This window comes from Athene cunicularia (genome assembly GCF_003259725.1).
Source record: "Athene cunicularia isolate RWA chromosome 1 unlocalized genomic scaffold, athCun1 chr1_part1, whole genome shotgun sequence".
Classification (NCBI taxonomy): Eukaryota; Metazoa; Chordata; class Aves; order Strigiformes; family Strigidae; genus Athene; species Athene cunicularia.
This window is the reverse complement of record NW_020799091.1, coordinates 26,430,364-26,444,353: the sequence shown is the minus strand read 5'-3', so window position 1 is coordinate 26,444,353 and position 13,990 is coordinate 26,430,364. Positions and strand designations below refer to the sequence as shown.

Here is a 13,990-nt window from a genome sequence, read left to right as displayed (position 1 = left end):
GTAAGAGGGATGGATTTGGATGGTTTGATGCTGCTAATAGGGGGTGGGGTTAGTCCCCCTCACTTTAGACATCATACTGTGAGGTCTTTCATCTGCATGCGTCCCCACGGGCTCCTCTGCAGCCAGCGGAGAGAAAGATAGTGCTGAGACATGGTACATCTCATCCTGACAGACATGGAAAACAGGTCAGATGAACCACAGCCTAAATAGGTGACGTTCTCTCCAGTGTCAGAGAAGGGAGTGCGGCGTGACCAGCTCGGGTGTGGAGCCCTGCATGGCAGGAGGCTCCAGGGCTGGCTCCACAGGATACACGCTTGGTTCCCTGCTGCCATGTGCTGACAGTGTGCCATGGTGCTTCCAGGTGCAATCAGGGCAGAACTGTCTGCTTTAGTGCACCTTCTACTCTACAGAAATGGTAGAGCAGACAATACACAATAAGGAAAATAAAGAGGAAAACAGGGGTGCAGAGCAGAAAGAGGGGAAGGGAAGGACAAGACTTATTTTTAGCTTGAAGATAGTTCTGCTGCAAGAGACATTTTGACATGTGAACTGTTTTAATGCACAAGGCACAGCAGTCACGTACTCGGCAACATCAGGTATTTCAAAGTTTTCACTGAACACTGCTTTTATTCTCTGGTCTGACTTTTTAACCACCGTTCCTTTTGAATTCTGTTGAGAGAGAGAGAAAACAAGCGTAAAAGGATACACCAGGTGTCAAGCATTTGTATCCAAATGCTCGAGTTCATATACTGGTCCTAAGGAACAGAAATGCTCTGCTTACTTTCCTACTGTTATATTCACGTTACGTTTTCCTCCATGCTACTGATATTGTCCAAAAATGACTAGACATATCTCACAGTGTATAAATGCTGATTTTTGAAGAGGAGTCAGAGGTATAGTTTTACTCTTGCATCTTTTATGGAAGTTTTTCATAGTTCCTGTGCTGAAGAAGGACTCATTAACAGTGTTTTTTGTATACTTACTAGCACTGCAACAGTAACCGTGTCATCTGTTGGCCTCATAGCATTGTCCAGGATGAAGATCCTGTATTTTACTGTTTAATAAAAAAATAAATGTGTTTACATATTTATTTCTGTCCTTTCTAGATAGTAATTATTACAAGCTCTAAACTGAGTTACTGAATTTGCGATAAACCACTTTCTTTTAATGAAAAGAAGTCAGAGAAATTTAAAAAAATATTTGCATTCTTGTATAGGCTTTGCGTGTTACATGACCAAACAGATACCTTTTTGAAGAAAATTCTGAAAAATACTCAGGGAGTTTCACTCATTTCTGTACTCCTTCTGCAGCCAATGCCTACGACCAAATTAAAGCACTTTTTTTTACTTCCCTCTCTTGTTACTTAGTCAAATTGGTAAGTAGCAAAACAGTTGTGATCTTAAAGTGCAAAGTATATTTATTGTTGGTGTTGCAAGCAGAAGAAATGTGAGGTTTTTTGCTGGCTTCTCACTTTTTTTTTTTTTTTTTTCCAAAGGAAAGTCATTATTAAGCTTTTTGAACAAAAAAAAAGAACAGTTTTTGTCTGGCTCTCGTTAGAAGAGAGAACAACGTTTTGACTCTGGCAGCATATCCACGTGGGGTGCTGCCATGTGCAGTGCAGGTTCTGTAGAAGCCCTGGCTGTAGGAGGCAAGTTTAAATTCTGGACTGGCAGGTAAGCACAGAGATAGCTAGGGTTAAACGAGATGTCTTTACATTGGGATGGATCAAGTCATTATTACTTTTTCTATTCGTGCCGTTTAACATTTATACTCAACATCTGAAATGCAATAGATGTCTTTTAACCTTTGGAACTTGGTGTATATATAGGCTTATCTGTCTGAATAAAAATGTAGCCTTTCTTGGAAGACAGGAGGATGCGAGTGCTTTGAACGGTGTCCTTATAAAGCTCCCTGCTTTCCGTGACTAGCAGAACATATGTCTGATTACTCTTCTTGAACAGATCCTGCTGCAGAGTCCTTGGCTTGACCTGAAGAGGACAAAAGGAAGAAGCCCACAGAGTCAGATATGAACCTGGCAACTTTGGAGCCATACAGCTGAGGCCCAGAAACAGCTGAAGTGCTTAAATAATTTTATTAACACCATTCAACAGAAGATACTCAATTATATTTTTCCTATGGGTGAATATTTCTTTTCAAGTAGAAATACTATCTAATCCCCCATTAAAACATACACATCACTATGATGTTAGACTCACCATTACTTTTTTCATCTCTTGGTAGTTGTTATTTTGATTAAGGTTAAAGATGATCCTCTCTGATAGGAGCTGATTTTTCATCTCATCCTTGAAGTATGCAGTAACTTGCACAGGGCTCTGTGCTCCATGGACTTGAACTGTTATTGTCTCATGTGTGCCCAAATGCACCACATTTGGGGCAGTGATAAGAAATCTAAACCAACATAAAAACAGGTTGTCCGGTATGTAGGCTGATTTTTGCATAATACAAGAATGTCCAACCAATACAAACTTTAAAAAAAACCAAACATACAAAACAGTTGAGCCTGGGACTTGTGGGGATCCCCTAGTCCATCCCCCTTGTTAGTCAGACTAGATGTTAAAAGAAGACAGTTTCTCTCCAACTGATCCCCAAATTCTGAACCATCACATTTAGGTCCTACAAAAGATCAGTCCCTATAGAAAGAAAATAACCTGCAGTATGTCCCAGGGACTGCCAAGGACTTTTATAGCCTAGTTTAACTTAGAGAAAGCTCTGTAAACTTGACTTTCTGGAAACAAAACCAGGTCATGCATTAAGGGACAACGAATACATACGCATAAATACATATTTGTGTATTTATGTATCTTCATGTACTAACATCTACATTATGCCAGCTTATGCTTTAATATGTCAGGAGGTGTCAGTTTCCTGTATAACCCTAAGTATGGTGTTTGGAGTAGCTAATCCTCATTCAGATGTCACTGTGCAATGCCGGTAATGCGAGGCCACAGAAGGTGAGACCACAGTCCTGGGATGGGCTGAGTTGAAGGCTAAACTGTTTGGGATTTAGTTTTTTTTTCTCTTTATTATTTTCCTTTATTCTTAACTCTGCTCTGGTGCTTCTTGGGAATTGATTTCATGACCTTTAAAATGTAGGTGATCATTCTTGCCCTCTTTTTCTCTTTTACCAACAAAAATCAGAGAACTATGTGAAGAGCCATGTCTTTATGATATAATGGCACATAAGCAAAGAACAGTTCTGAGCTCAAGACAGCTGCTTTTGTAAAATGATTATTTTGTAGAAGACTTCTAAAATAAAAGGTAAATGATTTTATCATTATCAGAATGTGTTGGCTGAACTATTTTTTTTTTATATAAAGGTTTCTTCTTTCTTAAATTTATAAAATGAAAGGTGGGGTACAGAAATAAGGGAATAAACCTTTTTTTTTATTATTTCAAATGAAACTAAAATTTACTTCATTTTTTTTTTTTCTGCTAATAACCATGGTATACTCTGAAAACAGAATAAAAATCATCTTTCTCCTTCCATATGATTAGTGAAATGCATCACAGATGGTCTGAGTCTTCCCACAAATATAGGGATCTTGGGAAAGAAAACCAGAACAGCCTTCAATAAACATGAAAACATTTACCTATGTATTTTTGAAAATACTTTCTAGTGTTTCTGGTTTACAATGAATGATGAAACTCATCTGTCAGTTACATCTACCTTCATGCAATGCTTGATCTTGATCTTGATTGTTTTTATTTGTCTGTCTTCTCTAATTCATTAGTCAGGCAGGTTTGACATCTATATATGTTCAAACGCTTTAAACCTGAGAAGAAAGTTTTAGTTTTCAGCTGTGTTGGTTGTATTTTCTCAATGGCACTGAGAGGGGTTTACTCTAAAAGTGTCACTGCATCACCCACTCAGTGTCTGTTGGCTCTAGCAAAATGTGACACAATACTTGTCCACATATGAAAAAGAGAGCATAATGCTTGCTCTCTACCATAGCTTACAGAAATGTAGCGTCTCCTTTTTACAGTGGTGTATTAGTTGTTTAAATGTTTACCTATGCAATAGCTTGGACAGACATGGTCACTAGTCTACACTACCCATAGTTTCAGCTAACCAGACAAAAGCCAGATCTGGTCTCGAAGCATCATGATGGTATTTTCCTGACATAATGTTCAGTTTCATATACCTACTACATTTGGCACCTTGTGCTTCCCACTTCCAATTATCTCAGAAAAAAACCCTATCTCAGTCCCAGTTTCTACCGTGATTTTATCACAGATGACAAAGCCTGTTCTTCACTGAAGATGAAGTGTGCCTCAAGATGTACCATAAGTATCCCAAAATCAAATTTCTATGGGGCTGTAGTTTTCATGCTGATGTGAACACTGGAGGTCAACATTAGACTGCATGCAGGAGTCTGCACCTGGCTAAAACCTCATAAAAATAGAAATAAGTATCTGGGGCTGGATATAACCTCAGAGGTAGGCTGACATGGAAGGGGAGGAGGGTTTGACCTGACTGCTCAAATATTTCATCAAAGTTCTCCTCTGGCTATGATAAGTACCTGAATACATTTAATCCTGGTGGAAACAAAGTAAGAGTCTCTTCTCCTGTACCTCTGCCCTACAGACAAAGGTCGATTTCAAGGACCTTTAACATGCTTCATATGTTTTCTGAAGAGTTGCATCTATTTCCCAAACTAAGGAATTTGTCTATCTAGAATAACCAGTATCAACATATGCAAATCTCTACTAAAACAGAGGATAAATACGAAAAAATCCTGAAGCTCTCCCAATTGTGACAATTTTGCTTTCTGCCATGTATAAATCAATTGCAGAAAGGAGAGTTATTCTTTCCCAATATTCTCCAATCCAATAAATGTTATAAACTAAAGAAGAACAAGCAGTAATAGCATCACTAATATCATGCTTTAGTAGGGCTTTTTAAATTATTTGTTATTGAATGAAGGTCTCTCCCCTTAAAAATGCCTTAATAAGGTCAGTTATAAGCTTTTTACTTTTTACCTATTAAAGGTTACACAAATTTTCAGTGGTCCAAGAAACAAGTTTTATGGATTCTCTGTCAAGACCATTAACATTTTCTACTTTCAAGGGGTTTGTTAGGAGTGAAGAATTAATAATAAAATGTACTTACGAAGGTGCTTGCTGTGCATTGGACAACAGCAAACAAAAGCTCATCAAAAATACCAGCCTTTCCATTGGAAAACTCTACAACATCTGCAATACAGAAATAACAGTCACTGTCAATTCACCCTTGAGGTTGTAAGAAATGGTCTGACGGCACATTGCAGCAAAGAACATTACCCATCCTGGTTATTTATTAATAACTTGCAAAACTGTGCAGCCAATATTGATGGACATGCTAGTGATGCACAAATTAATAGCCTGGAGAGACACATTCTGGACTAAGCCAAATTTTACATTTGATTATTCATTCATTCTCTTCCCAGCTTCAATATTTTCATGATAGCAACTAAAAGTCATGTGCAGAGAGAAGTTTCACAAATACTGCAAAGGCAATTCCAAAAGTCAGACAAGACACCAGAGCTAAGAGTGGCTATAAAGCACTTATAAATGGGGACAAATGCAAGTGACAGATCTCTTCTCTATCCCATTACTTAACTCCAGGCATCTCTGCAGTCCAGCAAAGGTGAGAAAAAGTTCCTTCTGCTTTAGATAGCACCAGAGGAACTGCACTGGAAATCTGGCTGTACAACTCAGTCCCAATCTGCAGCACTTGAAGGCATTCCTCTGCTTTAATTTAGATGGAAGTAAAATGGGTATCTCTGAGATACTCAGTCCAATTTGTCTTTGTCATCAGGACAGAGGGCTTTTCCAGAGGGTAATTAGTCTCAGCATAAGCACATAAGATGATTCATCAGCTGAGGGCATTCCAGACTACAGGAAAGACACACAATGTCTTAAAAGGCAAGATATTCAAAACCAGGAAAAAAACCTATATCTGAGAAATAACTGTGCAGAAACTAGTTTTGATCAAAGGCATATGAAAAAAACAAGCTGAAAATCTCATCAAGTCTCATTTTTGCAAGCCTTTACTGGATTGCTGTCTCCCAAACATAATTTTGTTGATTCATGAGAATGGAAAAATGCCCATCTGATTTACAGGCAGGTCAAATCCCAGAAATGATCACATGGCTGGCCACAAGTTCTGGGGATAAACTGACCTTTAACACAACACTTTTAAGTCTGTGTCTTTAATTATTAGCAATAGATGCCTTAAATCAGCACTCTATTGTTTCTGAGGTGAGTTCATGCTCACAGCGAGGTCTCGCTGCCCACAGTCGTGCTGCACTGTGAGGGTGAAGGGACCTCCACCTCACCCCACCCCTTGCCTAAGAGACATCCCTTACCTTACTTTTCAGACATAAGTGGCTCCAGCAAGAGCTGCTTCAAGACAAGGAGGTAGGGGAAGAGAAGAAGATGTAAGGGGTCAGCAAACAAGTTCACTATTTTACACTGAGTGTGTCAGAAGTGTGGTAGTCCTTCTGAGACAAAAATAGACGGATGGCAAGTACTTTCTGTCCATTGGTGGTCACAGAAAGTACCAATAGCAGTAGCAACAAGAATGTTCCCAGCTTCGAACTCATATGGGCAAAAGCTAAGTTTTGCCTGCTCTAGGCATAGGGGTTTTTTAGAGATTGCCTTCTCCCTTCCTCTTTTGGCTTCCACTCTCATTTCAGCTGTCAGTCAGGATGGAGGTACCCGTGGATCCTCAGGGCCCAAACATGCTCTTTGGGAGATCAGAAATAGGAGCTGTTAAGACCAAAGTTGTTTTCACTCTTCCCTCCCTCCCCACCCTCTCATTCCCTCTGGAGCTATGCACCGAAAAAACTTATTTTCATGCCAAAATCACATCATTTTCCTCAGGGTTTCTAGCCTCCCAAACCTAAGCTAGGTGTGAGGAAGAGTAGAGATTTCCACCATGAAGCTGGTCTGTGCTCAGGACAGAGTTTTTGTGGAAGAAGAAATCCTCTTGGAAACAGGGCTGATGCTCTCCCTGGGGAGCAGGAGAGGTTGTTAAACTTGCAGCTGGTAAAATAAAGGACTTCTCACTCTTGCATGAACAAAGAGAAGATAATGGGGGAAGTTAATTAAGAGCAGCAGTAGCTGTGGAGCATACTAAGGCTCCTGCCATTTTCAAAGACAGTTCCACCGCTAGGTCTTACCTGGCTGCTGTTCAAGGTTGGGGCTGATGCAATCCCTGAGCAATCTCAGTCACTGAAATAAAACAAGAAATGAGTATCAATGGGTCCTTTATTTTTGCTCAAAAAAAAAGAAAAAAAAAATCAACATCTGCAAGGTTAATGCTCTTTCCTTGAGAAACACGTATGGAGTTCTCAGCTGAAAACAGTTTGCAGAAGACTGCAACATAACCAGCATGGATTTCCTAGTCCTGAAGTCACAGGAAAGGCAACTTTGCTCTGTGGGGATCACACCAAACTCTCGCTGTTGTGCCAGTCTTTATCAGAGGGGAGGAGAGGGGCTTTCCGTTGTCCAAGCTGGCTTGTTTGTCAGGGTCTCGAGGTCTGTTTGTACAGCTATACAAATAGCTGTGTATGAATTCACAGTAAGACATTTTCACGGATTGTTTTTTAAAGGGGACCCTGCAAAAGCCATGTTTTGCTTTCACTTGTTTTTAATTGGATTTGCACACTTTTTCTTCCTTGTGAAGTATGAATATATATATGTGTACATAACAGCTACCCATAGCAATATGTTGCATAACCATTTTATATGTGAATTTAAGGAGGTATTTTTAAGACTTCCTTAATAAAGCTTTTTTTTTTTTTTTTTTTTCCACTAAAATACAAACCAGTAACATAATTAAATAGGGATTTTTCTCACTGTCTCTCACAAACACCAAAACCCCAAGTGTATACATAAACTTTATATAACTAGACTTAAAATTCCTTATGCTTTATATGTCTGATCTTGTATAAAATGATCATTGTACCTGTTCTCTAGTATCACAGATTCTTCACATTAGCTCTGATTGTGATTTCTAGTGAATGTAAAATATTCCAGTCCAAAGCCACATTAAAATATAACAAAATAAACCAAACTAAACTAAACTAAACTAAACTAAACTAAAATAATAAAATTCTCTTTGTTGAAGTTCTCCAGCACATGCATAAAAGACAGAACACAGAAAACTCACCATAAAATAAAATAACTTATGTGCCTGTTCTTTTTCTAAAGGCTAAGTCCTTTCCTATTTACTCATCAGCCACCTTTCACCAGATGAATGGTATTGATCCTTCAGTTGACACACAGTCCAGTAGAACATGTGGAAAACACAGCCTGGGATTCATGTATGTGTAAGAAGAAACTGGTGAGCCCTGAAGTCAGGGAGACACACTTGCTTTATTTTAAATATATGCTATCACTCTTTTTAGTAGCTTCATTTGAACTTTGTAGGCTTTCACAGTGTTTTGAGCACCAGCTGTAGTTTTTATTCTTTGACTTGAAGTGCTCCAAAAGGCCTTTTACCCTTAATCTGCCTAAATACTAACAAGACCAAACACTTCTTTCACTTTCCTCCTGCAATCTTTCACCTCTGCCTGGAAGAAGGGTACAAAGGGCAGCTACACAAAGCACATTTTACAAATAAGCAGGGCCATGATATCCTCTTTGCCAAGTTATGGGGAATTGTGACAAACACAAAAGGCAATATTTCACTTCTGACATTTCATAAAATTAGATTTTGAAATCCTATTTCAAGAGCAAACCGTGAAGTGTGGGTCTAATCTGAAAAGTTCCTCTTAACAGCAGGATGACTTCTCTTTAGCATCAATGTAAACTGAAAATGTATACTTCTTTTCTTTACCATAATCTAGGTATTGAATAAGAAAGCTAATCACTACTCTAGTTGCTTTTGCCATGAAAAATTGTCTTTATATATATATATATATATATATATATATATATATATATATATATTCTGCATTTAGTGCTCCTAAGTATATCTGCTGAAAAAAACCCCACCCAAACCTATTTAAAAGAGGAAAACCAATATACCCATGGATTTTTATGCTCTCACTGAGGAGCCTGGATTTTGGGGAGATTAAACAATTAGACTTAATTTTCTCATGAGTTCCTCCCCCATTTTCCCAATGAGTAGGCTCAATTCTGTGATCTTCTTAACATAATGATTAAAAAGAAAAAAAAAAAAATTTAGGATTTGTGAAAAATGTACAAACCCAGCACTACTTCCGTGGATTTAATATGTTGCAAAAGTGACCTATGTAAGGCAGATTTGGTTGGGGTTTTTTTAGGCCAAGCAATAATTGCATTATACTACTGACAGTATTTTTCCCTACTGTAATAATGCAACATGGTTTTTGGTCAACTACCTTTTTCAGAATCTCTGAGCTTTTGGCACCTTTAAGAAATGTAGGTCATATTTAACATATATACCAAATAGAGCCTTGTTGAATGAAAATGTCATTGGACAGGTCATGACCAGGAGAGGAGGAGATCTCTGAGCATGTATGTGGCTCTCTCACCCCAAGTGAAAGCAAAGAACTGCTGGAGATGAGGAAGAAAACAACTTCATTTAAATCATACACGGTATCTAGGGTACTGCTATTGTAACTAAACATCCTGACACTCTGTCTAGAGACTCATTCTCAAATCCATTCTTCGTGGGGTTTTTTAAAATTTTCTTTCAATTCATTATAAAACCCAAAGACAACCCAATTTTTCCTTGCTGCCAACTGTAACAAATACACATTAACTACATAAACATTTTGATCTTTCCTAACTTTTCCATTCTTCTCTACTGTAATTAACAAAATTGTATCTTTAGGCCATTCTTTTCTTCTTTTCAAGGGAGCAAAAGATAAGAATAAGTTAAAAAAACAAAAGGCATCTTGAACATATCAGTGGCAAAAGCTAGACTTTTAACTAGCTGAGAATAATAAGAATAAAGGTTACACATTCAGTTTTGTGGATTTGGGAGCATATAATGAAATTAAAGAAAACTAGCCTTTTATGCAGGCAAAATTTAGAGAAGGAATTTATAACTGTTAGAGACCCTCATACCTTGTATTTCCTGACTTGTTAAATGGAGATACTCTAATGTTTCACACAATTGCACAATTATACTTAAAAATGTTTCACAAACAAAAGAAGAAAAAAAATCACATACTATGTACAAGCGCAGCTAACCATGTGCCTATCTGCCACTGACAGCTTTTTTTGTTCTGATCCGTAAATTAAATCTAAAACATTCACTTCACCCAGTAACTCAAACATGAGACACAAGAAAGCTTCTCCTTTCCCAAGCCTGGGAGAAGGCTCTGCTCTGACCTCCATCACACCCAAGCAAGTTTGGGTCAGCTTCACTGGAACATCAGAAGCTGTCCTACTTCTTTTGATCCTTTGGTTTTAATGCTCAAGCATGAAATTCAAAGAGAAAGGGGGAAAGGAGACAGGATATGAGTGTTTGGAGAGTTTTGTTTTCATTGTAAAAAAAGAAGTTGCTCAGTTACACCACATCTCAGTGTCAGGAGCTGCAGTGCCTCTCCAGGCGGCAGGCAGAGCATATGCTGTCATGTTATAGAGGAGTAAAAGCTGGATGATTTTTGTAGCAGCTCAGTGGGACAGTTATTCAGGTAGCGTACACTGATCTCTTCTTCCTGCAGAAATTTAGCCCTGGAGTTCTGACTTTTTTGCAGCCATCCGCGTTTTAGGCAGCTATCTGGATGAACGTGCCTCTGTGCTGTCAGGCATAGGTACTGTACCAAGCCTGGACATGGCAGTCGTAGCGGGAATCACCCTGTTCAGATTACACAGTTTACATGTTGTGCAAAAAATCTGAAACTCTAACAAAACGTGAACACAAAGGATGTTTTCACTTACTTAGTCAACACATTTTGCAATAAGCATGGATCTGCCCTTGTTAATATGTGAATACATTTCCTGCTAGGTATTTTTATGATACGGATCACATTTCCAGGCCATTCATGCTTGATTTTGACTTGACTCCTGAATGAGGAAGATGAATTTTCAGTCATTTCAGGACCACCTCAGCCTGTGATCCCAGCAGTGATCCTGTTGCCACCTCTGACAGCAGCCCAGCCTGCGAAAGCCAAGGCTGGGGTTGTACCTCTGCTCTCTCCGTCTTGGGGTGGTGGGGCAGAGAGCTTAGGCAGCTGGTGCCATCCACTTCTGGGCATCTCTCTTAGCTTTCCTCCTTCTACATATACCAGGCATGCCTGCTGTGCCTGTCTCTAGCTTGCTGAGGCAGAAGAAATAAATAAAAGGTTTGAAAGAGCCAGTGTCCATGGCACTCTAAGCCTCAGAAAGAAGCCCAGGCCTGAGATCTAATTCCCCACCTGTTCCTGCTGTTCCTGGGATGGGACACTGTCTAGACCTGCACCCAGAGCTCACCGGGCTCTGCCATGTGAACGGTGAGGCAGGCTCCTCCTCAGGTTATACACAGCACGGAGGGGCAAGGCTGGCCCCTACCAAGCGTCTCAGTCTTGGGCTGCTATGCTCTGACTTACAGACTTTTTCTCACTCCTTGCTGCCACTAGTAGAAATTTCTTAAGTAAATTTGGGGTTGGTTCCCATTTCACATTCTACTACATTTCTGCCTGAGCAGTGTCAAATACATACACAGTCATCAAAATCATTAGGAATTACAACATACTATAATGGAACGCTGAATTTCCAAACACCTCCCCTTTCTTTGGTGACTGCAGTAAAGCTTATTGGCTTCAGTAAGGACCCCGCAGGTGTAAATTCAGGCAGTAAGCCCAGCTTCAGTTTCTGTGAAGAGTGTTAAAAGCATTTACTTGTACATTATTCTATAAATATCAGCCATAGGTTTGCTGCATGCATTCTCAACTGAGATACCAAAAAAGGGTATCTCAGTTGATACTGACTCACTGTTGACTCACTGTGGCAGCATTAATGCCACTGACCTGGGTCTCATGTGGGATGTTAATACTACAAGACATTGCAGCTAGAATCTGCCAAACCTTCAGCATCTGTATACTGCTGTTGCTGTAGCTTGAAGAAGCATCAAGGAAGCTTTGGAACAACACAGTTTTTTTTTTTAAAAAAAAAAAGTTTATCCCTCTTATCCCTCTATCCTATGGTTAGACAAGGTGTATTCTACATTTGTGATTATCCTCTATGTGATTATACAGAAATAGCAGCCTGTATGGGAAGGAACACAAAGTACTCTGCAGAATATTCCCATCTCAGTCACACACCCCTGTATGTGCATAAAAGAGCATATATGCCCCTTTAAAAATGCCACACGTGACAGCATTCTGCATCTTCAGTGACAGCATTCTGCGTCTCTTTGGTGACAGCTTTGACATCTACCATTCCTACCTACCTTTTTGCTTTCAGAGTCTTTCAGTACCTGTTTGCAAAGCACCACTTGGCCTAGTGATGGGACAGAGTCGGGAATGCTGGAGGGAAGTGTGGGTGCCTCTGGCAGCCGCATAAGGACAGAGTCCTGGTGCCATCCAGTGGGCAGCTGTGCTCTCCGCCACGGAAACAATCTGTGACATTGCTAGTCTTGCTTTCTGAGACCCCCTTCTACTTCCCAGACAGGTATTAGGAGGAGTAAGAGAGAGTCAGCTCTGAGTTCACACGCACACGGTGGGGTTCTCCATGGCACAGGCTGCTCGTACGTGAGCTGCGTGGCTGAGCTCCACGGTGCTCAGTACAGCTGGTGGGTTCTAAAAAAGCAATTTGGGTTATCCTAGTGGAAGGATATATCCTAGTCTGCTCTAAGGAGTGCTTAAACTTTCATGTATAAAAAAAGGAAGAGAAAATAAAGAATAATAACCCCACAAACACGTCCCAGGTGACCCAGTGGCAGTTCAGAATCAAACCTCCATCATCTTCTGAGACACCTCTGGTGGGATTTGCTTTGGGATACTGAGTTGCTCACCTCTTGACATCACAGCCTTTGCTGAACTGTCTCCAAGACCAATTTGTTTGGATACAAGTACAGGTTTCTATCCAGCTTTTTAACCTACTGCCTAGTCTATCATTTGGCAAGAAATGGCGAGAAAAGCAAAAGTAGTGTTCCAGTCATAATTTAAGTTTTTACAAAGTCAGCATGTTCTCAGTTGGCAGACCAGTTCAGAACTAGTCATGGACACCTTGCTCTACCCAGCTACATCAGCCTCATGGCATTAGACATCGAAGGCAAGATGTTATGTTTTGTGCTGACCACCACAGTTTATTGTCAAGAACAAGACTTATTTCATTTGTGAGCTTTTTGAAGTGATTATTGCAGTCAGAAGCCTGATCCCACTCCATTGCCTTATGGACTTTCTGATTTACTGCAACAGACTCTCTTTTCCCACTCCCTGCGAGTCAAGAGCTTATCTGGGAAAACAGATGTTTTGAAAATGTGGGCCCCTATTCTCTGTTCCAGCTAAATTCCACATATGACTAGATGGAAGGGGGAAAGTTTATTTTAAATCATCTTTAAGCTCCCCATATTTCACAGTAGTCAGAGGGCTAGTTTCACTTCTAATAGGAATTAAATTGTGATATAAGGACAGCTATTTAAGAATGCTAACGCCTTTCTGGCACACAGGAGTAAGCAGAGAGGGTCTTTGGCTTCTCTGTCATAACATGTATCTCTGAGGTTAAAAGAACACAGAGAAAAAATATACCTCCTAAGGATATTTATTTTACTCATTCCTCTTTGCCGTTTGCAGATAGCCCTTCTACCATGGGGGTTATAGTTAAAATAAAAGTCCAGGAATAAATAACCCTATCTGCAACTCAGATATCTAAAAGTAACCTCTCTAAGGAGTCAGACCAGCTGAATCCTCTACACAGAGCAGTCCAAGTCCATACAAAAGCAAGATAATGTGTATAAGGTACAGAAAAATGCAGCTGTGAGCTTAGAAAAACACTCCTCATGCAAATACAGATAAAGAAAATTACATTCCTTTTTTTTTTTTTTTTTTTTTTTTTTTTTTTTTTTTTT

At 39.5% G+C, this 13,990-nt stretch overlaps 1 protein-coding gene across 4 annotated transcripts in view; it reads right to left on the bottom strand.

Moving 5' to 3' along the window:
* LOC113484218 (complement C4-like) overlaps window positions 1–13,990 on the bottom strand; it is a 55,047-nt gene that overhangs the window by 39,733 nt on the left and 1,324 nt on the right. For 3 of the 4 annotated variants that reach the window (XR_003399188.1, XM_026856488.1, XM_026856480.1), the window contains exons 2-7: window positions 7,185–7,236; window positions 5,132–5,214; window positions 2,217–2,409; window positions 1,805–1,988; window positions 984–1,054; window positions 584–669 (exon numbers count right to left, since the gene is read on the bottom strand). Coding sequence is in view for 3 of the 4 variants with exons in the window: in XM_026856488.1 (XP_026712289.1) it covers window positions 584–669; window positions 984–1,054; window positions 1,805–1,988; window positions 2,217–2,409; window positions 5,132–5,196 (599 nt within the window). In the remaining variant the exon portion in view is untranslated. The remainder of the gene's footprint in view (window positions 1–583; window positions 670–983; window positions 1,055–1,804; window positions 1,989–2,216; window positions 2,410–5,131; window positions 5,215–7,184; window positions 7,237–13,990) is intronic. The other variant, XM_026856487.1, reaches the window with a different exon arrangement.